This window comes from Aulonocara stuartgranti, assembly GCF_965226115.1.
Source record: "Aulonocara stuartgranti genome assembly, chromosome: 23".
Classification (NCBI taxonomy): Eukaryota; Metazoa; Chordata; class Actinopteri; order Cichliformes; family Cichlidae; genus Aulonocara; species Aulonocara stuartgranti.
In genome coordinates this window covers 52,082,504-52,107,006 of record NC_138958.1, presented here as the reverse complement: position 1 = coordinate 52,107,006, position 24,503 = coordinate 52,082,504, and the positions used below count along the sequence as shown (strand labels likewise).

General features: G+C 47.2%; 1 protein-coding gene across 2 annotated transcripts; it reads left to right on the top strand.

Annotated features, from left to right (window-relative positions):
- The first annotated feature begins 14,929 nt into the window (after nucleotides 1-14,929).
- Nucleotides 14,930-21,848, top strand: atp1b1b (ATPase Na+/K+ transporting subunit beta 1b). 2 transcript variants are annotated; one of them, XM_082523461.1, is made up of 6 exons: nucleotides 14,930-15,151; nucleotides 17,015-17,143; nucleotides 18,502-18,657; nucleotides 19,917-20,101; nucleotides 20,241-20,324; nucleotides 20,414-21,848. In XM_082523461.1, exons 1-6 carry the CDS (start codon nucleotides 15,058-15,060, stop codon nucleotides 20,672-20,674), a joined length of 909 nt encoding a protein of 302 aa, XP_082379587.1. In that variant the 5' UTR covers nucleotides 14,930-15,057; the 3' UTR covers nucleotides 20,675-21,848. The 2 variants fall into 2 exon arrangements, with proteins under 2 accessions (XP_082379587.1, XP_082379588.1); XM_082523462.1 differs by lacking the exon at nucleotides 14,930-15,151 and adding an exon at nucleotides 15,247-15,492.
- Nucleotides 21,849-24,503: the final 2,655 nt, after the last annotated feature.

Below are 24,503 nucleotides of genomic sequence, written 5' to 3'. Positions count from 1 at the left end.
TTGATCTGTCACAGCAGAAGGTTAGCAAAAGTCACATGTTAGAAGACAGCCAATTAAAAAGCTGGGTGACTTGTGTGTTTATTCTTCAGTGCTTAGAGCAAAACTTCAAAAACTTCAATACTTCTCAGCCGGACTGAAATACACACACACACACACACACACACACACACACACACACACACACACACATTCATGCCTACATGATGTTTTAGAGTACAGTGAGGAAGCGTTTTACATACAAGCATGGGTGCTAAAACATAGGAAGTGCATTTTGGTTCTACACAAGCATTTATATGAAGCTCCTGGTACTGAAAACTGCGCTGTGGTCGGATTAAACCAGCCTGCAGCACCTCGGCAGCAGCTGTACAGGTGTAACATGCAGAGCCTGCTGATCACCACTAGGTGGCAGAAACACTGCGGACTAGATCACTTTGAAGGCACACATGCACGCACACATGCACACAAGCAGCCCTTGCTTATCTGATGAACTGTCGGTAATAAAGTGCACCTGAAAGCATCATCATCTACTATTGGACTGGTTGCTCGAGTCACACCTGGAAACTGAGATTGTGGAAACATTGTGGCCTTTGATTGTGTTACACAATCAGTCCACAGGCTCTGTTGTAGACCTTGAAATGAAGAAGCCTTCAGCTTTTATGATGAGTGAAGGTTGCAGACGGAGGAGACTCGAGTGCTGATAGGTCTCTGTGAATCCCTCCCTGACAGCTGATACTGGACTGTGTCTCTAGTATTTGGTGCAGAGAGCTGTCACAATTCAATAAAGAAATATTTTACCCACTGTTATCAAGAAGCAGTCATACACTGCACTGATGAACAGTTGTGTAAATGGGAGGTTTCTGAGCCTCTGGATTCTTGACATTCCCCTGTGAGAGTTCAGCTCTATCTGATGGGACCAAAACCCTGGTTAACCAGCACAAGCTGAGAGGTGTGGGTGCTGAGTATGGACTCTTCAGATGTTCACTTTAGACTGAACCAGTTTGACATGAGCAGTTTTGGTTCTTCTCCAGGGAAGCTCTGCTAAACAACCCTGACAATGTCACTGTGATGTTAGCAGCTCAGCTCTGCTTCAGACCACAACACACAGTCTGTGTGGACGTGACAACAGAAAGACTTGGCCGGTGTGAGCTGCATGATGAGAGCTGTAGCATCGTGGAGGATGTCTGAATCACAGTGCTTGCAGTTTAATTAAAGCGATGTTTCAGGAGAGACAAATGGTTCTGGTGCGTTTGATGAGACGGCGCCTCTGGCAGCCAGCGTGCCTGAAGGAACAAGCCTGCAAACACAGCGCCGGGTACACAGCAGCTGAAACACTGTCAGCACTTTTTCCTCTGGGCAGAGAGAGCAGAGAACAGGAGAGCAGATAGCAAAGTGAAATGAGGACAGGTTCATCGTTTAATCCCTTCTCCCGCAGAAGGATGTGAGGCTCGGCCGGGCGCGACTCTACTTTTCCATCGCCGGTGACATCTGGAGGGCACATCCTCTTTCTTGAACGCCCACTGCAATGTGATATTGTGTCTCTTACCTGCCTTAGCACTGTGTGTGCTCCATCTGTACACGGAAATGTTTTGTTGCTACTAACAACACTGCTGATGCTGGTAAAAAATGGCCCGTGTGTGTCTTTACTACAGTGATTACACTGATAGTACACACTGTACTCAGACTTAATGCCACAGCAGATGATGAATTTCACTCCACTGCGTTGTGCTCTGTGCTCTCTCTCAGTTGTGCGTCTGCTCGCACACAAACAACACTGCGTTTGGCAGAGAATCGACCTATCAGACGCTCTCCTGTGATCTGCAAAGAATGTCGTGTCACAGAGCTGAGACGATCTAAAGTTGAAGGTGATGGAAGGACACTTGACTTGCTGCAGTCTTTATTTCCTGTTTCACTGCTCAGGTGATCTGAGGGGGCGGGGTTTACTGCAGCTCCACTTCTGGTAAGACCGGCAGGGAAAAGTGGCTCGTGGCTGATGTTCCACGGTACGTCTAACCTCCAGAGGTCAGTGCAACCTACATGGAAAGTGCTGAGCCAAGAGGAGTTGAGCCAGTCAGCAGACGGTGCAGGTGTAGCAGCTCTGTGTGTGCGTGATGTAACAAGGAGGTAGTAGTAAGAAGGGGCCGGACAGAGAGAGACAGGAAGAGGAAGACAGGAAGAGATGCAATGTCCTGCAGGCCCAAGGTGACTCCTGTGCAGCACGGGTTACTATGAGGAAACACCACCTCAGTCAGAGGGCGTGCTCACACTACGCTTTATTTAGCTGTGAGAAAACACTGCAGAGCACCAAATCAGATTAATCCCATGCTCACACAGTGGGAATGAGCGGAGTTACAGACAGGCCGGGAAGGTCAGAAATCCACCAAGGATGTCATTACCTTTGGATTCAAGGGCAAAGTTAGCACAGTTTAGCATAAAGACCAAGGAGACTGAGCGGGTCCAAAGTTCAAAAGTGAACCTAAAGAAGTTTGCTGATTAACACGCTGTGATTAAGTGTACGCGGAGCCTTTGTGGTGTTTCTGAATTCTGGACACACACAGAGCCCAGCAGCCTCGCACAGCTGGGCTAAGCAGACACTCACTGGCTTGATGCACATTCATGACTTCCACTTCTGACTGAGCAGACAGAAACAAATAATAGAAGAAGAATAATCCTTTAATTGTCCCACAAGGGGAAATTTGGTTGTAACAGCAGCCAGAAAGACACATATACAACAAACAGGACAGAAACATACACAACCTTTCTTACATATTTACATCAAGGACAGTGGCTACTATATACAGAGAGTACTGTACAGTTATTCAATTACATAGAAATAGCTACAGATAAGAGGCAAAGCAGGTTGTAGTGCGAATCGAATCGAATGGGACTATTTGCATTCACTCAAAAACACACTTTGCATTTCTCATGTCTCCCATGAATAACAGAGCTGTGGGCAGCTAAAGGAAAGAGTCCAGAGGCGCCGATGTGATGCTTTAGCACTGAACGGAGGATCACCTGCTGTGATGCGGATGCAGCTGCGTGTCCTGTCACTGACAGGTGTTACAAACCGAAGCAACACAAGTTGCTCAGATAACACACAGCTGTGATGACACATTTGTGTAGGCCTGCAGTCTCACTTACTGTTAGCGCTGCAGAGAGCTGCTGAACCGCCTGCTGTAGTTTTCCTTTTAAATGCAATGGCACAGACTTATGCATGAGCAGGCGGCCACAGCTGGGGTCACTGACTCGCTAACCAGAGCAGTCTGCTGGAAAGCAGTAACACAACCTGCCAAACACAGTTCTCACTGCGAGGTGAAGCACGAGCAGTGAAAATGACAAATAAAAGCATCAATAAAAAGCTGAGCAGTAAAGGCTCTTTATGAGCTTCACTCAGTGGAAGCACAGACTAAACTTTAAACTCCTGCCTCTCCAACAGACCTCTGATATATATGCTCTGTGCATTTTGCTCATTTCAAGCTGGTAGGTCCAAACTTGGAGGCAGACAGTCCTGTGTCTGTTTCTGCTGTGTCGTATCACTCAGCGTCACGCTGCCTCTCGAGCACAGGCTCGAGGCTGAAGGTTGCTGCAGTGTGATGGAGAAATCTGCACACAGTATGAAGACTGTTATGTATGTGTGGTGCATGTGTAGACTAACGCAAACATCTCCGTCGGTCGCACTCTGCAAGGTTTTGCAGAGACGGCTGACCCTCTGATGTGTGTCAGTATTCTGCCGACTGCTGCAGCACATTGTTGTGTTGGCGTGCTGTAACTAACGGGTCGTCCAGCCTCATGTTGCGTATTTGTTTACAGCCTAGCAGTGTGCTGTGGACTGCACGTGTTCCACATGCTGATGGATGCTCTAACTGAAGACAGCATCCAGTTGCATTATGGGAGATGATAAATTCGTGCTTTTTGACCTCACGCCAGGTAACAGACGTTATGACATCGCAGCCTCTGCGACGTCTTTTATTGGTTTCTATTTAAATCCCTAAATAGCATCTTGTCCTCATGCAGCACAGCCTATTAAAGTCCCACAATCATTATCGGACCTGAACAGGACAGCATGTAAGTGGCTGCTGCTGCCTGCTCTAGTGCAAACGCAGCCAAGATGTCTGCACTGGAGCAAACTGCACCTGAACACTACAGAGCATTTAAGGCATTGATCAGTGCTCATGACAAACTGGATATTAACGATCAAGAAAGAGACCTCCCAGCCCAGTGTTCCTTCAGTGGGCTGGTGTCAGTCATGTTTATGAGGTTGGAAAGCTGCAGTCAGCTGAGGCTGAAGACGTCACCTGATGATGACGAAACGTTTCTCCCACTGAAAACGTCCTGATGAACAGAATCAGCCTTCTGGGATTTAAAGCCGACGTAGTAAATTATACTGATATCGATCCATCGTTTAGAGATGAACATTGAAGCAGGAGAGTGTTTGAACCCTTGTGCAGCAATGAGTGCAGCAGCGTTTCAGTCCTGCACCTTACAGGGAGGACGTCAGAGCATCCGCTGATGGGCGGAGCTCCGCTGGATCATTAACTTTACTGTTCTATCGAATTTTGCATTTTCCTCCTTTTGTTTGTGTAAAATAATTCTGAATTCGTTTCTCTGAAGGCTGCAGTAAAAAGACCGAACCACTGTGCCCGTCTAAGGCTTCTGAGCGTCCCGCGGGTGAAGGGCAGGCCGCAGCCAGATTGTCCACCTCTAAAAACACTCTTTGTTGACACTATGTGCGACTGAGTTGTGATCCGTGACAGTGAGTTTGTTGTCGTCACAATAGAAACTGATGACGTCTGCGTCGCCTCTGATTCATGTTGCAGTCCTCTGTTGGTCAAACAGATCCAGCGCGTGCTACATTTCATCATCGCTGTTGGAGTTTATAAAGTGGATAAAAACCACGTCCCGTTCTTGGGACTTGACTTTGACAGGATCACACTGCTATGGAAGGAAATCCTCGCAACCTGTTCTTCCCTGAGCTAAATAGCAGTGAGTCGGTAAAATGAGTAAACTGGTGCCAGAGTGATTTACAGCATAATCTTCCTTATCAAGCCGCCGGGCAGTCTGTTAATGGTTGTGTGTTTTATATGACTGCAGCTCGGAGCAGGGTGTGCTGTGTTAGTTCACCTTTCTCTTCAAGGGCATTATGGCTTCACTCGCTGCTTCCTTGTTTGGCCGGATATTCTGTGCCTTTCAGCAGGTGTTAATCTGAGGCCGCAGCGCTCACAGGTGGAGCCTTTACCTGTGTGCGAGGAAACGAGCAATGAGCTTAGGACACGTGAGCGCGCTCAGCCCTCTCGCTTCTTTATGCGTCGGCCCACACGTGCAGCTCTCGGTCCTCAGTCACACATTACCATTTATAGGCTGTTTGTCAGTTAGTTATGGCGGTGTGGCCACAGGAAGAAAGTTAGCAGAGTGGAGAGTTTAATAAGCGCTCTGATTCTGAACTTTAACGGAGATCTGAAAAGTCTGCACATTTTTTACTCTAATGCACTTTAAGAAGTTCTGTTTAGTTGAGAACAACTTATTTTTCAGCACGTCTCAGCCTGTCGAGGGAACAAACATTAGAAGGTGGAGATAAAACCTGACAAACACTATCAGGATGCTTCCTGCAGGAGCTCCTGTCTGTGCTAATCCACAGTTAGGGGACATTAGACCAGATCGCATGCATGCAGATTTTCCAAAATGCTGCAGCGTTCCTTGAAAACCAGCACTGAGCTGAGGTTAAGCATAACTTCTGTATGTGCCTGCTTAACGCTGAATTGTTCCCAGCTCAAAGAGCTACAGTCTAATTCTGGACATCAGGTTATCTATTCGGCTCAAATATTAACCAGCTCATGAATTATTGGAAGGAATGAGAGCTAAACTTTGTACTGGGGTAAGCAGCAACTAAATATTGTGAGACGTAGATTAATTTGTAACCAGTTCAAAGTTTCGCAAGAGTGTATGTTTCACCACGGCGTCTAAAGAGTGGTTGGGAAGGGACAGAGGGGAACGCAATCAAAGTTTAATGGAGAGGGTGTTTGTTACACAGCAGCTCCTTTATGGGCAGCACTAACTGACTTCTTGATGGCAGTGTTTGCATACGCAGTCGTTGCTCCACATCTCATTTGTTTCCAAGTATCCTTAAAATAGTGAACCGAAGGAACCAGTGAAACGTAAGCAGCCATATCCAATTCCCACCTCCGCTATGTCGTGACATCATTTCCTGGTTTGAAGGGATTGGGTATCAAAGTCGCACAAAGTAAAACATTGACTCGACTCCACTCAGAGAGCACAGTGCTGTTACTGAGAGGCTCACACGTTTGGAGCAGTCCAGTACTGCTTCATCAGTCCAGTCAAAATACTTTTTTACGCTGTTTTGATGGATAAGGCACAAACAGACCTGTTTTAATCACAACATGTGAGATAAACAGAACAATATCTGATGCAGTGTCCTTAACAAAGAGCCCAGTGCCTAAATAAAATGTGTGTTTGTAGGGAGGCATCGTCTGTGCTACAGTGTACATTGATGACATATTTCAGCCAAGGCTGCTTACAGCCTAACTGAAAGTCACATAAGTGTGTTTCTGAACAAACTGAGCATGTCGAAGCTCCAAACATGATCGACTTGCAGGGGTGGGATGAAAGTGAAGGTTATTTTCTCAGCACTTGTGAAAAGCAGCCTCTTAAAAGTGACAGAGCAGCCTAAAACCCTGGTTTCCCCCGTGCTAACAGAGTCACAGGTGTCTCTATTCTAAGACCGCACAGCAGGTTGGCCCTGCTCCTGCTCCTGCTCCTGCCCCTGCTCCTGCCCCTGCTCCTGCTCCTGCCCCTGCTCCTGCCCCTGCCCCTGCTCCTGCCCCTGCTCCTGCTCCTGCTCCTGCCGGGCTCAGACTGGGTCCTATGACAAGCAGAAGCAGCAGCAGCTTCACCCCCAGCCTGAGGTGTCCTTCATGCGTCCTGTGAGCGTGTGCATGAATGTTAGACAAAGTCCTTAAGTAGAGAATCGTAGCAATCCAACATCGAGCCAAGAGAGATTTCTGATGTGCAGATTTCTGATGTGCAGATTTCTGATGTGCAGATTTCTGATGTGCAGATTTCTGATGTGCAGATTTCTGATGTGCAGATTTCTGATGTGCGTTCCAAACCAGACCTTGCAGATGGTTTAACAGAGACAGGACACTTCCAAACACAAACAGGTGTAAAACACACGAGCGTGGGCATCTGGTTTCACCGTGGTTACTGATGTGTTTACCAACAGAAAAAATCAAATACTGCACACATTATGTTTTTATTTATTGTGTACTCTGTGTGCGACGAGCCAACGTGCAGTATGACCACACGGGTGCTTGTTAACCTGCCACCAGGGATCGTTTCACCAGCAGCATCTCAGCTTCAGCCTCTCTCAGTGAAAAGCATCAGAGTTGCAGGTTTTACTGAACCTCACACACAAACGTGCCACATCCACAGCAGTGCTTTGTAGTCCTACACTTTCATTATTCCCACCATCTCGTATCCCTTTCCTGTTATTCCAGTGTTATATAGCTTCGGCTAAACCAGCAGTTTCACATTCCCAGGAAGCAGCACTCGGTGCACTGACATTTGCATGGGAATGTTCTCAGAAGTGCAGAACTGGGTTTATGGATGGTGAGAGCATAGCTGCTGAGGATGAACAAGTGAGACCTAACTGCAGGTTCTTTTTACAACGCTCCACCACACATTAACCCAGAGGACGTTTAAACTTTCCACTATGATCCTCTGTCAATTATTGACCTCTGAACCATAACTGTGTGGCCTTGGGTGGTGACTAACAAAAGGACTTCAGACATGGCAAAGTTAAGGAGAAGCACAGCGAGGTTTACCATCACATCTCACCCCGCTGCACACGCAGCCAGTGACACTCACACATACACATCCAGATCACTTCCACTTCCTGTTACAGGGAAAAGCATCTAATGTGTAGATTTAGCATCAAATCACAGCAACAATCAGTGCTTTGTGTTGTAGGATACAGACCCTACAATGACACAGAGAAACCCATCAATCAGACGAGTCCCTCTGAGCATGCACTTGGCGACAGTGGAAAGGAAAAACCTCCAGCAGAGCCGGGCTGAGGGAGGGGCGGCCATCTGCGTAAAAGGATGCGAGAAACACCGTCCCTTTAAGTGGTTGGAAACTAAAAAGTAATCACACTGATATTGCAGCTGTAGGTCAGGAGGTAGAGCAGGTAGAACATCTGTTAATCAGAAGGTTGGTGGTTTGATCGCTCGCCGCTCCGATCTGTGTGCAAACGTGTCCGTAAGCAACAAACTAAACCCCAAGTTGTTCCACAAAAAGCACGTAGGCATGTTGCACCAACCCTCCGATGCAGCGTGGTCACTGGAGCGGACGGCTGCTACAACGTACATATCTCTTTAAGAACCGTGAGGGAACTGTTGTTGTGATTTGGTGCTATGCTAATAAAAGCGCACTGAATAAAATGCTCAGTAGGACAGTAAGAACTAGCTTCCATCATATTTCATCAAGAATCTTTGCTACTGTGCTACACTTGCCTTTAACGTGAAATGCATTCAGTGATCGTGCTGCAGTATCTACCATATAAACTGACCGTCTTACTCAACTAAGCCAAAGAAGTTTAAATAAGTCACTGTGAGCTTTATAAAAACAAATTCTACGTTTGTGTGACATTCTGTTCAAAGGAGGACAAAAGCTATGAAAAGGAGTTTATACTGTTAGACTGAGAATGAGTCAACTCCAGGATATTAGACAGCGAAGAGAAAAACACAGGAGGGCTATTATCTGACTCCCTGCAGTCCATCAAGTCCTGTACTTAAACCGTTGTCATTTCAAACCCACATCAGCTTCATATGAAGATGCAAAACAACGATGTCCTTTTTCAGATATAATTTAGCCAAACCAGAACAGCTGCTCATCGACAGAACAATAGCCTTTGTTCTGTTCTGCTGTCTGAACACAATACCCTTTCAGCGGCAGGCTCTGGTGTAGTTATCGAAGGTGTGTGAGGTTGTGACACGACTTCTTTAAGCAAGTATAGATATTAGATTAAATCAGATTAACTGAGATACAAGGATTCTCAGATGAGTGTTGTACTGCAACTTACAAGGTAGAACACAATAGTGCAGCACTGTCAGGGACTTCCATGCTCCAGTTAACTGAAAACACTGTGAGTAAATCCAGTTCCATACGGTGAATGAAAGTAAAGAGAGAAAGGAACATTCCTGTCAGTGTTTGGCCTGTAAACAGCAGCATAGTGCGATCAAGGTCAGGAGCTCTGCCTATGGACAGTGATGGCCTGAAACACCGTTAGTGCGCTCGTTAGTATCTGCTCTGCATCAGCGTACGGCAGAAACGAAAGACCGAGGCGCCGGGAGACAGCTCAGCAGTTCAGTTTTACTTATACAGCGCCAAACAAGTCGCCTCAAGGCGAGGCGAGGCTGCCATATCGCGCCATCGGCCCCTCTGACCACCACCAGTAATGTGCTTGTATTTCCTGTCTTACTGATGAGGTGCATAGTAACTATACTTGCCTTATACACTCACAGATAATGTAGTCCTCCCACAAGCCCCCGAGGAGAGCCACACAAGAGAGGACAGAAAGGGCCCAGGCAAGGTTCAACTTTATATGTTGTTGCTGCGAGGCACCAGCGCTAACCCCTGCAGCACCACCCTGTCCTGAAACACGGTTACTTCCTGCCGTGTTCCTCAGAACAGGACACATTATGCCGATGAAGGTGCCACTGCAAACAGGGAACGCTGCCGCTGTGATTGACAGGGTCTGTGAGGAACATCGTCCTGAGCGCAGAGCGACGCTCTGTGTAGCAGCAAAGTGTTCACGTTGTGCTGCAGCTAATCTCCGTTGGCTGCAAGGAGGCCTTTGCTCCCTCGGGGAGCCTTGACCCTTGACCCTCACACCAGTTTGCCAGCTGTCCTGCATATTTTCAACCTCTGCTCTCATCCAAATATATTCATACCTTTAACAGGCGCCATGGTAACATGTGGTATTGATCTCATGTTGTGGGTATTTCTGTGTTGCCACAGCATAGATTTGGTTTTATTTTGGAGGTGGTTGGTGTGCTGTTGTCTGTGGTCTGGTCAGTCACACATCAGCACCCTTTGGTTCCGTGCTTGCAGTTTGGTTTGTTTGTGAAGTTACTGTGACCTCTGACCTTTTGGGACCAGAGCCTCACAGATGTTTTGTAAAATATTCTTTCTTATTTGGGGGTAAATAAAGCCCACACTGCCTGCAGCTCGGCCCCTCACAGAGACTAGAACAAACATATTCCCACTGCTTCTGAAGCTGACTAATTATTATTTTGTATCCTGGTGGTAAGATCCACTTTCAGACACAAATGAAGCTAAAACAAGAAGCTGTTGCTTTTAGAAGTATCTGTCTGCCCAGGACGTCTGCAGCTCCGGCAGCATTTAACTGCTAATTATTGAGAAGGAGACCGACTTCTGCCTCGTCACACTCTACCTCAGTCAGTCCCACTCCTTTCATTTGCTTATGAAACACGAAGAAGGCAGGAGTAGAAAACACAGACAGCAGTAATCCACAGCGCTGACTCAACGAGTCAGTAATGAACCTCTCTGAGCATGTCAGGCAAAGCAACAGGTCATATTTGGCCTCATATCCGACATTCACTGCCTTAATCTTCTCGTGTATGTAGGAAGCCTTCATGCGTCATTACTGTTTGGATGTGCTGAGCAGTCGCAGGTAACTACAACTACGTTATAAGCATGACAGACAGCAGACAGGATCATGTGTGAGGCTTTCAGGTGAATCCTACAAAATCACGCCTGACAACGACGGTGTCTGTTTGTCCTCCGTTAGGCTTCACGATGAACAACAATCACCAACACATTTTCTTGGTTTTTACTTTGTCATTTAAAACTTTAGCCTCAGCAAATAAGCTGAGGACATGCTCATAATTTGCTCGACAGTGATGCTCATTTCCTGTGTTTATGCGGTGGAGCTGGTGTGTGATGGAGCCTGCTGTCTGACAGCGACCACGCCTAGATGTCAGCTTGTGTACACAGTAAACATGTGGTGTAGTAGTCGGAAGGGTGGAATCAAGGTGAAGCGAGTCTTTCTGACTCGAGCCCACACTGGTCCCGTTTCTGTGATATGCATGAAAGCACCATAAGACGTGAGGCACCTGCTACATGTCAAACCTACACATGTGAACTCGTTTCCATGATCAGACTAAGAGGTTCGGGTCAGGGTTCAGATGAAGCACGTAAAGCAGGATTCAGGAGGACCTGATGTCATGATAGCACACTGCACAAATACCAGCTTCAAGCCCAACGACATTTCCACCTCCTCCTTTGTTTGGACTCTTGTGTTCGTTGCTGCTTTCTGTTAATCTGAGGGGATGTGGACGTGTCGGCTTTCTTTTAGATTGTTCTGACTTCTTCCTGCTTAGCTCTCAGCTGTCATAAAGACGTTCGCTGTGCTCACTCTTAAACAGCCAGCAACACGTCGCACCAAAGTCTCGACCGCAGTCATACTGAGACGAACCAGGTAACGTTTGTTTGGCTTCCGCCACCACTCAAGTCCACACATGAATGAATAGGCCTGCACGGGACGTGACTGGGTGTGTCTCTCGTGCACCTTGTGGTGCCCGGCTTACTGTGCCCAGTGTGAACATCACATGTGCCTTCAGCTCATGGTCACCCAAAATCACCAAAGGCTTTTACAGTGGTGCAAAAAGGTGTAACCGGAGTAAACACAAAAAGCAGTTTAAATGATGATTTATTGATAAAGGGAGAAAAGCTCAGCAAATCATGAATGAACTGTTGGAAGGCTGATATCAGCAGATATTGACACTTGAGAGCCATAATTCACAAATGGGGAAAACTTGGAACAGTGGTGAACCTTCCCAGGATTGGCCGACCTACCAAAATGACTCCAAGAGCACATCAATCACTCACCCAGGAGGTCAAGAAAAAGCCCAGAACAGCATCTAAAGAAGTGCAGGTTCACATGTAAAGGTCAGAGGTCATGATTGAACAATAAGAAAGAGACTGGGCAAAAATAACCTCAAGGAGAAACCACTGCTGACCAAAAGGCTTTTCTCACATTCTAGATGATCCCCAAAACAAGAATATTCTGTGAGGTGACGACACAGAGGCTCATCAGCCTGACTCAGCCCCCACCTCCCTGAACACACATGACTGTACACCAACCCATGCAACCAACATCATCGCCAAGCCCATAGCTCCACCGTGGTCGGGCTCATCTGTGATGGAGATGAAACAGAGCAGAGGTGGAGAACTTGTCCCACTGGACCTGAAGTTGAACGTTCTTAAAACAAGAGACCTCATGACGGACTTCAGGAGGCACAGACAGCTCCACTCCCCTCTTTTTATAAGTGGAAAAGGCTGGAATCTGTCTCCACCTTCAGGTTTCTGGGCACCCAGATCTCCATCAATCTCACCTAGACCCACAACACCGTCCTGGGAAAGAGGGCACAGCAGTTACTGCACTTCCTCTGTGTCCTGAGGAAGAACAACCTTTACCGGCAGCAGCTGCTGGCTTTCTACCGCTCCTCAGTGGAGAGCGGCTCTCCTTCTGCCCGGGTGTTTGGTATGCAGGCGCCACTGCTGAGAACAGGAAGGCTGCACAGAGGGTAATTTGCCATCCCTGGAGGCCATCGCCAGATCCTCCATTCTCAGAAAAACCAGGACCATCCGAGCTGACCCCTTGATCCGCTGCCCTCTGGTTGCCCTCTCAGATCAGTTAGGTCCCACACCTCCAGACTCACTGACAGCTTCTTCCCCTGGACCATTCGGACTGCCAACAAACACTCCACAACCCCACCCACCTCACCAGTGTGAGCCACGGTCTGAGTAACCCTCATCACACAGACTCTGTACCCAGGCCAAGTCCTTTTGCACATGCAAGCTTTTAGTAGCTTTTCCCTTACAAATAGAACCTGGCTGGTGCAGCACATTGGTAACATCTCCTCCTGATGGCTCCCTGCACATCTGCTAAATGTTTCATACAATTATGACATACAAATCTGGGACCGAGATGTCCTCATAGCAGCATCAAAGATCTGTTGTTCTATAACGTTACAGTGTCCGTGCAGTCTGTGACTCCACATCAATCTGATAATCACTGCACAGAAAAAACGTCGAGCTTTAGACACACGAGACTGATTAAAAGCAAATATTTTTCTTCTTGTCTTGTGACAGGATGCACTGAAGCAACTCTTTCACTAGCTAGCATCATGCACTGTCACCAAGTGCACACTAATTGTTGGTGTTTCTCTGTATTATTGTAGAGTCTTTTATAAATACACAAGGTAATGACTGATAATTAAAATTGAAGTCCTACTTTTTAGGACTGGCTCATATTGTTTATACATATTTGTCAGCGAGCATCACCAGTTCCTGCCAGGTTACAGCTGATTGAGCAGATTTTAAAAACAAATCTAATATAAGGAGGAGTCCAGCAAGACTGTGGCTTTATCATCTCTTAAGGAAAATAGGCTAAATGATGAAAGAGTTAGATAGCAACGACTTCTTTCTCCACTCCTCTTAAGATAAATATCACGCTCAGCATTGGCAGGCATTCAGATTTCTTTGCTCCAGTGGACTCAGACCAAAGCTCTCCTCTTCCCATATTTCCTTGATCCATTGATCGTGGCTTTTTATTAGTTTGTATTATTGTTTCAGAGGTGGTTGAACTCTGAACTCTGATTACTTTGGGTTTTCTACATCAAAGTTTAGGCTTAAAGCCAGAGTTTGTTAAAGCCCTGATCATCTCTGTACGCGGTGGTTAGCATTGATTAACCATGAGGAGGTTTTGTTGTCCAAAGCAGGCTTACCTCCCCATCAGCCCTCCATAAACATCAGTGTGTGGGCAGGGTGATAGTGTCGGGACAAGGAGAAAGAGTAAGGGACCTGACTTTGAGCAAGAGGTCAGGCAGGTCTTTCCATCATGATAGTGTCACAGAGCCGGACAGTGTTGGTGGCTCAGTATGACTCATCTTGTCCTTGAGGTGATATTTAAAGGTCAAAACCAGCATGTGCACAATCCTGACCAATCATACCTACACACAAATGTTTATATTCAAACAAATGCACATAGCTGAAGAAAGCCAGAGGGCAGCACACTGCTGAGTGATTTCACACACACACAACATAAATGTGCAGAAGGCTGGTGAGCTGATGGTTTCAGGTTCCAACGGACTCGTGTTTTTATTGTTTCCTAACTGAATTCACATCCATGCTGTATTATTCTAAAAGGTCTGAAATGAATGCTTCATACTTTGATCTTAGGTAGAACATCAGCTTACTATGACCCTGGCTCTGAAACGCCCTTGAAGGCAGCCTCAGAGGAGGGACACGGGCTCTAGAAGGCAGGATATGGTATGTACTAAGTTACTAGAGCCTATTATCCCCGAGGTGTGTGTGAGAAGGGGTTCACTGCACACAGCAGCACAGGACACCCACCAAGTTAAAGTGGGAACAGGTCTGAGAGCGAGGCCCACAAGCTTCCCCTGAATGCGCTCTGTTTCACTGGTGAAGGGGATGAAATGACTGTATTGTTTGCACCATAATGACTGTTTAGAGGAGCCGGCGTGTTTGAGAATTGCAGGTTGCTGCACTGTAATCTCGCATTAAGGATGTGACTTGTTCCCATGCAGTGACTTCATGTGAACACGGTGAAATCCTCAGAACATCGCTGAAGTGTGTGTGTGTGTGTGTGTGTGTGTGTGTGTGTGTGTGTGAGGGAGGGACTAAGCAGGCTATGGTTTTTGTAGAGTATGTACAGAACTATATGTCCACTTTTTTAACTTTGAGCCCACTTGCGCCGCTTTCTGTCGGTCTGTCTCACGTCAGAGTTACGCACGCTCGGTGTGCGGTCTTTAATTGGTCAGCGCTGCTCCTCCCTCCTCCTAGGTGAACTGCTGGAGTTTCGGGCGGAGTCAGGGGCGAACGCTTATATTGGGGAGCCTGAGGGAGGACTGCGCTGGGTGCCTCTCGGACAGGCTGGGAATTGGTTACAGCACGCGGAGTGTTCTTCCCCGGGACGACTAAAGGAACTATAGCAACATGCCCTCCGATAAGAAGGACGATGGTGGATGGAAGAAGTTCCTGTGGAATTCGGAGACAGGGGAGCTGCTCGGCCGTACCGGGGGCAGCTGGTGTGAGTATTGGGCAGACTGGGCAAACGCGCGTTCACGGCCGTCTGTGTTTCCAAGCACCTGTTTGAGCCGACTTTCTCTGGGTGTCTGTAACTAACACACGACACACAACTCCCGAGCTGCCGCTGAGCTCGTTCAGTGAAGCAGGCTCGTGATGTTTGTGCTCGTGCTGTCCGTGCAGGGAGCGCGTGCGCGCTGCAGTGCGAAGAGCCGGTGCTGCGCGCGCTGATTGGAGCTTAGAGTCGTCCGCGCTGGCTGATTGTTGTCGGGTAAAACGGTCAAGGTGTCTTTCGGCAGGTGCGAAGCGGGCAGGCAAAGGGTTAAAACTGCATCAGAGTCCAAGGTGAGCCAAGGTGAAGGAGCCAGGCTCAGGTGTCGCTGTAGTCCGAGGAACAATGCGGTCATTAAGTTGCTCGACCTTTCTTCTCCCGTTTCTCGGCAGTGCGCATGTCCTTGCCCCTCGTGTGAATGTCACCGCTTCATCTCTGTGGACTCCCGGTTCAGTCCGGCGTGTGCTCGGTTTGGACCCGAGCTGAGCGGGGACTACGGTTCGCCCTTCTCAGGTCATCGCAAAGTGCAGATGCGTTTCAGTGTGTCATGCGCAGTGCTGCGATAGCGGTACACGTGAGCGTGCACGTGAGCGTGCACGCTTTAATTAAGGAGTTTAAATCGCTAGAATCAGAGTTTGTGTGTGTGTGTGTGTGTGTGTGTGTGTGTGTGTGGTAACTGAAGTGTGTGTCCTACAGATGTCCTGGCACTGTGAGGGCCGTAGTGCCCGGGGGATGCTGGAGTTTAAGATGCCCTTGCCGGTAACGACTTCCGGTAAAATGTCACATAACTGGTTCAGGTGACCTTGTGACACCGTGAGGACAGGCGCGTGCACCTACACCCTGCAAGCAGCGAGGTGAATCGTGGCTGTGGGGTTTGGATGACTTTGAGCTGCTGGGAATAAACTTCACAGTAGCATAACCGGATTCATTCGGGGTTTGAGTTGCAGTGTGCTGATGAGAAGGCTGAAGTCCTGTGAGGACCGGCTTTACAGGATCGTGTTTCTGTGTTACTGATACAGGGATGTAGTTGGGAGTCTTTTGTGAGCCTCATTCCGAGTTCACTCAAACTCCTTAAAAGTGTGTTTTCCACTGTTTCTATAGAAGTGTTGGCATGTCAGGTTTAAAGCACTCATGGCTGGGAAGTGTTTCCCCCTCAGAGTGACGCATGGCTCTGCAGTCATTTTGTCTGCTCTGTGCACACACAGCAGCTCCAGCCACTCATTAATCTAAATGAATCTGGAGACTCTATTATCAGCCGGCTTACTGCAGCTCCGTCAGGTCAAAGGTGCGCTTGAAGCTGAGGTTCTGCTGTCACTCGGCTTAACTGAGTTTTTTATAACAGCTAATTTTCATGAAGTCTTGTGAAAGTCTCCTTAGGAGACGGAGACAAAGTGTCTAACGCAGTAGCTCTGCTGTTACCACGTGACAGTGAGGCGTTGGCGCGCTGTCTTACTGTGACCTTCCTCACAGCACTCGTCTGTCCTGCAGGTTTGAGGCTGTTCTTGTTGTGTTGCTTATTCATTATGTGCAGCGTCTCATTCGTTCTACCAACCGTGGAAACCAGTCGCCTGTGCTGACTCAGCTTCTGACCTTTTCCTTTTTGGCGACCTTGTTTCTGTTTCCTCATTAGCGCTGTAGTTTCATTCTGAGTCACAGCTGTACGGTCCATATGATTAGTCTGAAGATCATGTAACATATCATCTGCACCACCTCTAAAATATTGATTCCAGTCAGCAGTAACTAACACCATTTCCTCCATGTTCTCAGCAGTTTTAACTTTCTGTGCTGACACTCTCTTTCCTTTTCCCCCCACAGTCAAAATTACGCTGTTCTATGTTATATTCTACGGCTGCCTGGCTGGGATCTTCATTGGCACCATCCAAGCAATGCTGCTCACTCTGAGTGAATACAAGCCCACCTGGCAGGACAGAGTTGCACCCCCTGGTAAGAGATGGAAGTCTGCTGATCTTCTTCACAGGATGGCCAGTTAATCTTTATTAGGGGTCACATGATAAACTGGGACTGTTGTGGAGGCAGCAGCAATGAGCTGAACTCGCTGTCTTTATAAAGTGCTGCTGGTAAGAGGAGATGTTACAGTTTGCACAGTAAGAACGCCAACATTTTATCACGATTTAGTCAACATTCCCAAAAACCCTTTGACAAAATTCCCACTTATTATTCCAACATTTCAGGGTTTAACTTTGAATAGAGAGATTGTTATGTTGCTTGTAGTTTAATGACGTCATCTGAAGTTTTTCAGTTGTTTTCTTGATCAGCGAGCGATATCTAGGGCGTCTGAGGTGCAGACGTGAAGCACGTTCACATACAGTAACCACAAAGCTGGGCATCACTTGTTTGACTGCTTGTGGCACACATAAAAAGACTTTTCCAAACCTGAAAGTAGCCTTTAAAGCACCTGTGCTCAGTCTGGCCTGCCTGACGTTGTTGTGGAGAACAACTCGCCGTATAATGGCCCCGCTGCCTCTGCTGTGTACACACCACGGCTCTGTTTCCATGACAGAGGGCCGGCTGTGTGTGTGAGACTGACAGACTGAAGGCTGGGGGCAGTTGGCGTCTTTGCATCCTCATCTGTCTTCAGCTAAAGTCGTGTAGCGATCGTTAATGTTACACACGAAGCACACACTGCAGTGCGGCCCTGTTTATCTTTAAAGTCACTTATCAGCTTTCATATCCAGTCATCATCGCTTTCATCCGAGTCCCAGTTCAGACTGTATTCGGCCCATCTTAGCACAATGACTGAAAGCCGAGGGAAAAGTGTATCTGTCCCTCGGATGCTGCCGTGAGATCGATGTTGCACTGATTCTGCACGTTGGCAGCAGTGTGTGTTTTCACTGTAACTCTGAATGTCTGGTAGCTTTAAAGGTGGTGCTACTGCCAGGATGCCTGTGAGCTTCTGTGACAGGACTGTCTGTATAACAAGAGTTTATTGTGTTGGTAGATCTGGTGTTGATGATGAGCAGCACTGAAAGTGCCAAACTGCAGTTCCTTCAATGGCCACCTGAGGCTGTAAAAGCAAGTCAGTGCTATAAACATGTACAGTCTGTGCACACAGTCTCATACAGCAGTGGAGGCACCAGGCAGGGCAGCTTTGGCTTCAGTGCCATTAGTCCGGTTAGACAGCTCCACCTGTTGAGCCACTCGTCTCCGCACTCACCTGATCTAAGTATTATGCAAATATGGCGTCTGCCTCCAAAATGATTGGATTTGAAAACCGTACTGGGTGACATCACAATAGTTGTTAATGTTGGCGATAACAAAGGGCTGTGATTGTGCACCTGCAGGCCTCACACACACCCCACGGTCAGATAAAGCTGAGATGGCCTTCAACCCCCGAGCCGTGGAGACCTTCCTGCGTCACACGAAGGCTCTGAGGGAGTTCCTGGACAAGTACGATGAGAGTAAACAGAAAGACCAGATGAAGTTTGAAGACTGTGGAGGTAAGCATCACTTGAACTAGTTTCTACTGGAAAATAACAGAAATGTGATTGCAAACAGGAAGTGCTGTTGTCTGACACATCTGTGCATTACCGCTCCGCTCGGCTGAGCTTGTACGTGATGGTTTGGGATAGAGCTGGGCGATATATCGAGTTTTTAAAAAATATCGATATATTTTTATACGAGATATAAGATGTGACCATATCCTTTATATCGATATAGTCTATGTTACGTTATAATTATACTTGTGGAGCCGCAAGTTTGCCTCTCTTTCGTCCACTTTCGTCTTTACGTTACTCGGCCTCGCCTCTCCTTCACTGAACACAACTCCCCCTCCTCCCCCATCGCTTCACCTGCAGGAAGCGACAAGATGGACACGGCAAATCTCCGTTAACGAGTTACTGCGCATCGCCCCGTGCGTGGGGCTGGACGGCGTCAACGTGCTAACGAGCTAACCACGCTAACGCCATGCAGCCCAGAGGTGCTGCACGGACTAAAATCCTTTCATTCTCTCAAAAGTTGACAGCGCGCCTAATGTATGAATTCTGGTTGTGCTTGATGGCCGCGAACCGATTTTATGTGGAACACGGCGCTCAGCAATCTGTCACAAATGTTTGAGTACGACTTTAGTAAGCTACGGAGCTGCACCGCTTGATAGATTGTCGGAGGATTACGGCTGAGCCTCGCGGAGTGATACGTACTGTGCTTCAACGTAATAGTACCCTACTGTGTATAAGGACTATAAATGGCACCAAGAGACGTGGTTGCGAAGCGGATTTCAAACTCCAGGCTGTCAGTCACGCAGTACAAGTTGGGAACAGAGCAGCTGTGAAATCTGTCTTTGTTATTACGCTCAGCGTCTTTTAGTTTACATTTTGACTGCACATTTGTGAGCTCTTTGTTTAGCACAAAAACAACATTGTTTTCTTTTATTTATGGAGCATTATTATTTAATAAATGCTCATAATTTATTTTTGAGTAAATTTTATGTACATCTGCTCTATGTTAATAAAAGTGCCTGTGTGACATCTGGGACACAGCTTTGACTAAGAACTCTCTTTTTGTTCTTACTTTATGGCTTTAAAAAATATATCGAGATATATATCTTATATCGCCATCCAGCTAAAAAATATCGAGATATGAATTTTGGGTCATATCGCCCAGCCCTAGTTTGGGATCCTTTCCATCACTATGATAGATGCCATGTTGGACCTGGAAGAACCCAACTTTAGGAAACGTAACCCTTTACTTGTTCCTCTAGATCAACCTGCAGACTACAAGAACAGGGGTGACTTGGACAGTGATGTGGGTGTCCGAAAGGCCTGTCGCTTCTCCAGGGCCTTGCTGGGACCCTGCTCTGGCTTGGAGGACACTGAGTTTGGTTTCAAGGAGGGCAAACCCTGTCTGATTGTGAAGCTGAACAGAATTGTCAACTACCGCCCGCGGGTAACTTTAGCCTTCTTTTGTTTACTTGGAGACCAAAGCAATGCAATGCTTGGTAGAAAATGAAAATGTCACCTTAGTTGTTAAAGCCCAGCAGCAGTCAGCGCTCATACGGTTTGGCTAACTCGTCTTCTTTCTTTAGCCTCCTACCTCTAATGAGAGTATTCCTGAGGAGGCTCAACCCAAGGTGCAGCCCAACGTGATCCCCATTTACTGCACCAGCAAGGTACGCACAGCCCGCACGCAGCATGTAGCATGGCCTCGCTCCCGCTGTCCTCTGACAACGAATTCATGTATGCACGTTCTCTCTTCCAGAAAGAGGAGGACGCTGATAAGATCGGAGAGATTAAGTACTACGGCATCGGTGAAGGGTTCCCCCTGCAGTATTACCCCTATTACGGCAAGAAGCTGCACCCGCAGTACCTGCAGCCGCTGGTGGCGCTGCAGTTCACCAACCTGACCCGGAACACTGACCTCCGCATCGAGTGCAAAGTGTTCGGAGATAACATCGACTACAGCGAGAAGGACCGCTACCAGGGACGCTTTGAGATCAAGATCCAGGTTGAAGAATCATGACCGCCATCAGGCCCATAGCACTCCCCCGCCCCACCCCCCTGTAGTATCAGTCAGTTGTATGAGATGAGAGGGGCAAGGCTGTAGCTATTAGCTCGTGTTGGCTGAGTGAAGGGGAAATGCTGTTAGGGACTGTTGTGTAATCTGCTTTCATCACTTGCTTCTGTATTTCTGTCTTAGCCTTAGAATCAAATTTAGGGGAACGTAGCAATAGGGCCAATGATAATATTTAGTGTGCTGTAAATGATACCTCTAAACAAGCCATGGGACACTTCCACGGAGTCTGTGTGCGCGGCATAGCGAGCTGTCTGTCCCCTCTGTATCGCTGCCTGTGTGGTTTTAGCAGCTAGTTCTTTGGAGTGTACAGATCGGGTCCTTCAACCTCATCTTACTGTATGAGCAAGCTTCAGCAGTGCCAGCCATGAGCCTCAGACATGTCCTTAATAATAACATTAATAATAAAATGGTTCCTCGCTGTGATCTATGTAAGGAAAACGCTGCACTCCAGGAAACCTCTCCTCTTTATTTCTTTTACAGCTGATCGTGGGAGACCTCCTTAAATCGTTCAATTGTGTGATTGGGTTTTATTTGTTTCATGCCTTTAACTTTTGATTCTGCCTTGAATGTAGACTCGTGTCCAGTGTGTTAGACCCTGGCCTGTTATAAGGGCGACGGTGCTAACTAAAGGGTTTGTTTTTGTTTTGTTGGCAACTCTCTGAATGTTTGCAACCATGAAACATGTTGGAAGACTTTTATATTTATGCAGTTGTACATTTTATTTCTTTGCAAAATATTGTAATGTATAATGCAATACCAAAGTGATGAGTGTAAGAGAGTCTTTATCAGAAGCAATGCAGTACGCCTTTGTAGGCTGTCAGCGTCTTGCCTTGCGACCTTTAACGGTTAACTCTGAGTTTATGTTCTGGCCGTGAATGTAGGCGAGTGTGTAACGAAGAGCTGACAGGCGGCTAACTTCCACAGGCCTGATGTCCATGCATTTGTCCAAAAACACGGAGTTCACGCAGAGCTCTGTGGCTTAGATGAATGACGATGTTGGCTTTAATATTCTGTAGGATCTCATGTTGATGTAAAACATTCGACCATAAATTTACCTCCAGTCAACTTTTCATCTGTTCATTTAATCAGATAGAAACCAATAAAGTCCGACTGGACCTTCCTCTGGTGTCGTGCTCTTTTTGTCTGTTCTCGTGTCGGCGTCACATTTGCATCATGTGTTTGCCCGCCATCCCCAACGAGGGGCTCCGTCCTTCCTGCCTGGAGTCCACATCCTGCAGCTCAGTGTAAAACCCTTTATACTTCGTGTCATGCTCGTAATGCAGTAGAGCGTTTACATACTACAGGGGACAGACTGATAGTTAATGATTAAACAGAGTGAAGGAGAAACACCCAGTGCATCATGGGATGCAGAGCTATTGCAGCTAGCTAAGAGAGGATCCAAGGTCGCCTGGTCCAGCTCGAGCTATAGGCTCTATAAAACAGGAAACTCTGTTATTCACTTCAACTCTGCGTCTAAGTAGACATTCGGCACTGGTGAACTGGGAGCCATCCTGTTTTCAGAGTGCATGTGTGCAGGACCTTTCATGTGCAGTCACATGACAAAAAGACTACAAAGGAAGCTTTAAGCGTGCTTGTGTACATCCAGGCTGAACTTCATGTTTAACTCCTTTTCGAGCTCTTTCAGAGCTTCCAGATGCTCACACAGCTTCATCTCACGCTTCATGGAAACAGGTCTGAAGCTGCTTTCAGTGGAACAAAGTCTTTCTCAACACTGAAAGTAGAGTGTCTGCTAACTCTGTCGGCTCTCCTGTCTGTGTGACAGAGGACAGGGCCCTCCCCCTCGTCCCGTTTGGCCTCAGTGATGAATGAACTGTTGTTGGCTGAGGGCAGGGCACCGTGACTGGACGATTTCTGTTCCTGTTCAGTTATTGAGTGTCCAGTGTTGAGTTTCTGTAATTACAGGAGGAAGCTGCTGTGTGCAGCTAACACAGGGATGTTGTTTCAGGCGCCGGGGGGCAAAGCGCCCTTTACTTGAGGCTTTTTTTGTTTTAATGTGTGTGTGTAAAATTATTCATCACCACTTCTCCTTAATGAAACGATCTGGCTTTCATGCGTCACATGATGACCGTTAACCAGCGATCGCCCGTGACGCCACAGCGCGCTGGCTATGAGCAGGAACGAGCTCGCCAGGGGGACAAGCAGCTTTTGCACTAAAAGCATCACTAAAAGTGATCTGTTATGCATATCTGCATGAATATGGATTATTACAATATTAAAAAACCTCACTGTATTTTAAAGAAAATCTATTAAGAAACAGACTCTACTAGAGATTATTCCAAATATGATGAGATGATGTATATAAGAAAGGCTGATTATACAGCAGCAAAATGATTGTATCTACAGTGTGTGACTGGGTGTGTAAAGCGCTGTGCACTGGCCCAAAGAAAATAAAGAAATGATTTTCTCTTTATGTAGAGGATGAGATGATTTTTAACAGGACATGTTTATAACAGCTGCTTCAAACTGAGGTCCTCTTGGCCCCTGGACACGTGTGTCCTGGTTTCACTGTTCATCTTTACATGTTCTCTGCCGCTTGGTTTTCCTTGTTAATCAGCTCACTTTCCTTCTGCATAAATCAACCTGCTCGCCTGTCACCGCATGCAGGTAGATACGATCTGTTTGCATCAGCACACCTGTGTGCCAAACAAAAAGCATCAATCCACAGCAACAAGCAAGGCCCACCAGCCAACACCAGTGAGCAGGTGTCTTACTACAGGAGGGGCATTGATGCATGTGTGGAAAACACCGAAGCACGTTTGGTAAATGCACCGTGCTTTTCTTCTCTATCCGAGCAGCCAAGGGTTCATACACGAGTCACACTCCAATAAAGACATCAGGAGAAACCCAGGGGTTCGTATCGTGCTCACAGTCTAAATAATAAGTAATAATGGTGGGCCTAATGCAGACCTTCCCAAAGTGTGGGGCCCGCCCCTACGGGGCCGCAGAGCCATGGCAGGGGGGGCACGGTATGAAAAGGAAAAAAACAAAGCTTGGACACGGCTAGCAGGGCGCCCACACAAACGCACAGCAGGAGATGAAGCATCGCTGAATATGTTTCCAAACCAACTTCATTCTAAGCCAAAGACTAGAAAATATTGTGAAGCATATCTGCCCTTTGGCTTCACCTGCACAGGTGCCGAGGTAGGTCTCCCTGCAGGGTTGGTTTTCCTTCGTCAGGAGCAGCGCTGGGCTCTTCAAATCACGGACTAACAGGATCCCACAGCTGTTTATGTTTTTGAACCCATTTTGCACAGAGAGGCATTTTTGAAAAATGTATTGACAGCATGCTTAGGCTGCTGCCCCCGCGACCGGGCCTCGGATAAAGCGGATGAAGATGGATGGATGGTATTGACAGCAATGTTGAGGAAAAAACAACTACATGTAAAATGACGCCTCTGCCTTTGTAAATGGAGGGACAGTAACTGCGTGTAAAGCTGCAGACAGTCATTTTTCTTGTAAAACAAAGGGGGGGGCAGCAAACAGTTTGGGAACCACTGATGTATTGCTGATTATTTCTGAACACAAGAGGGCAGCAGCGCTCCGTGAGTCCGTGCCTGTGATGCGCTGGTACATAATCAGGAAGATTCACACATAAAAGCATCAACACAGATTCAGTCTGCGCCGACAAATAACTGATGTGTGCAAAGACTTCAGCAGCTACAGGAAACAGAAGACTCAGGACTCGATCAGTGGGATTTTTGTCTGTTAACGCTACAGGAGAACTTGGCTGATTATTTAAAGGAGTGCTCTGGGA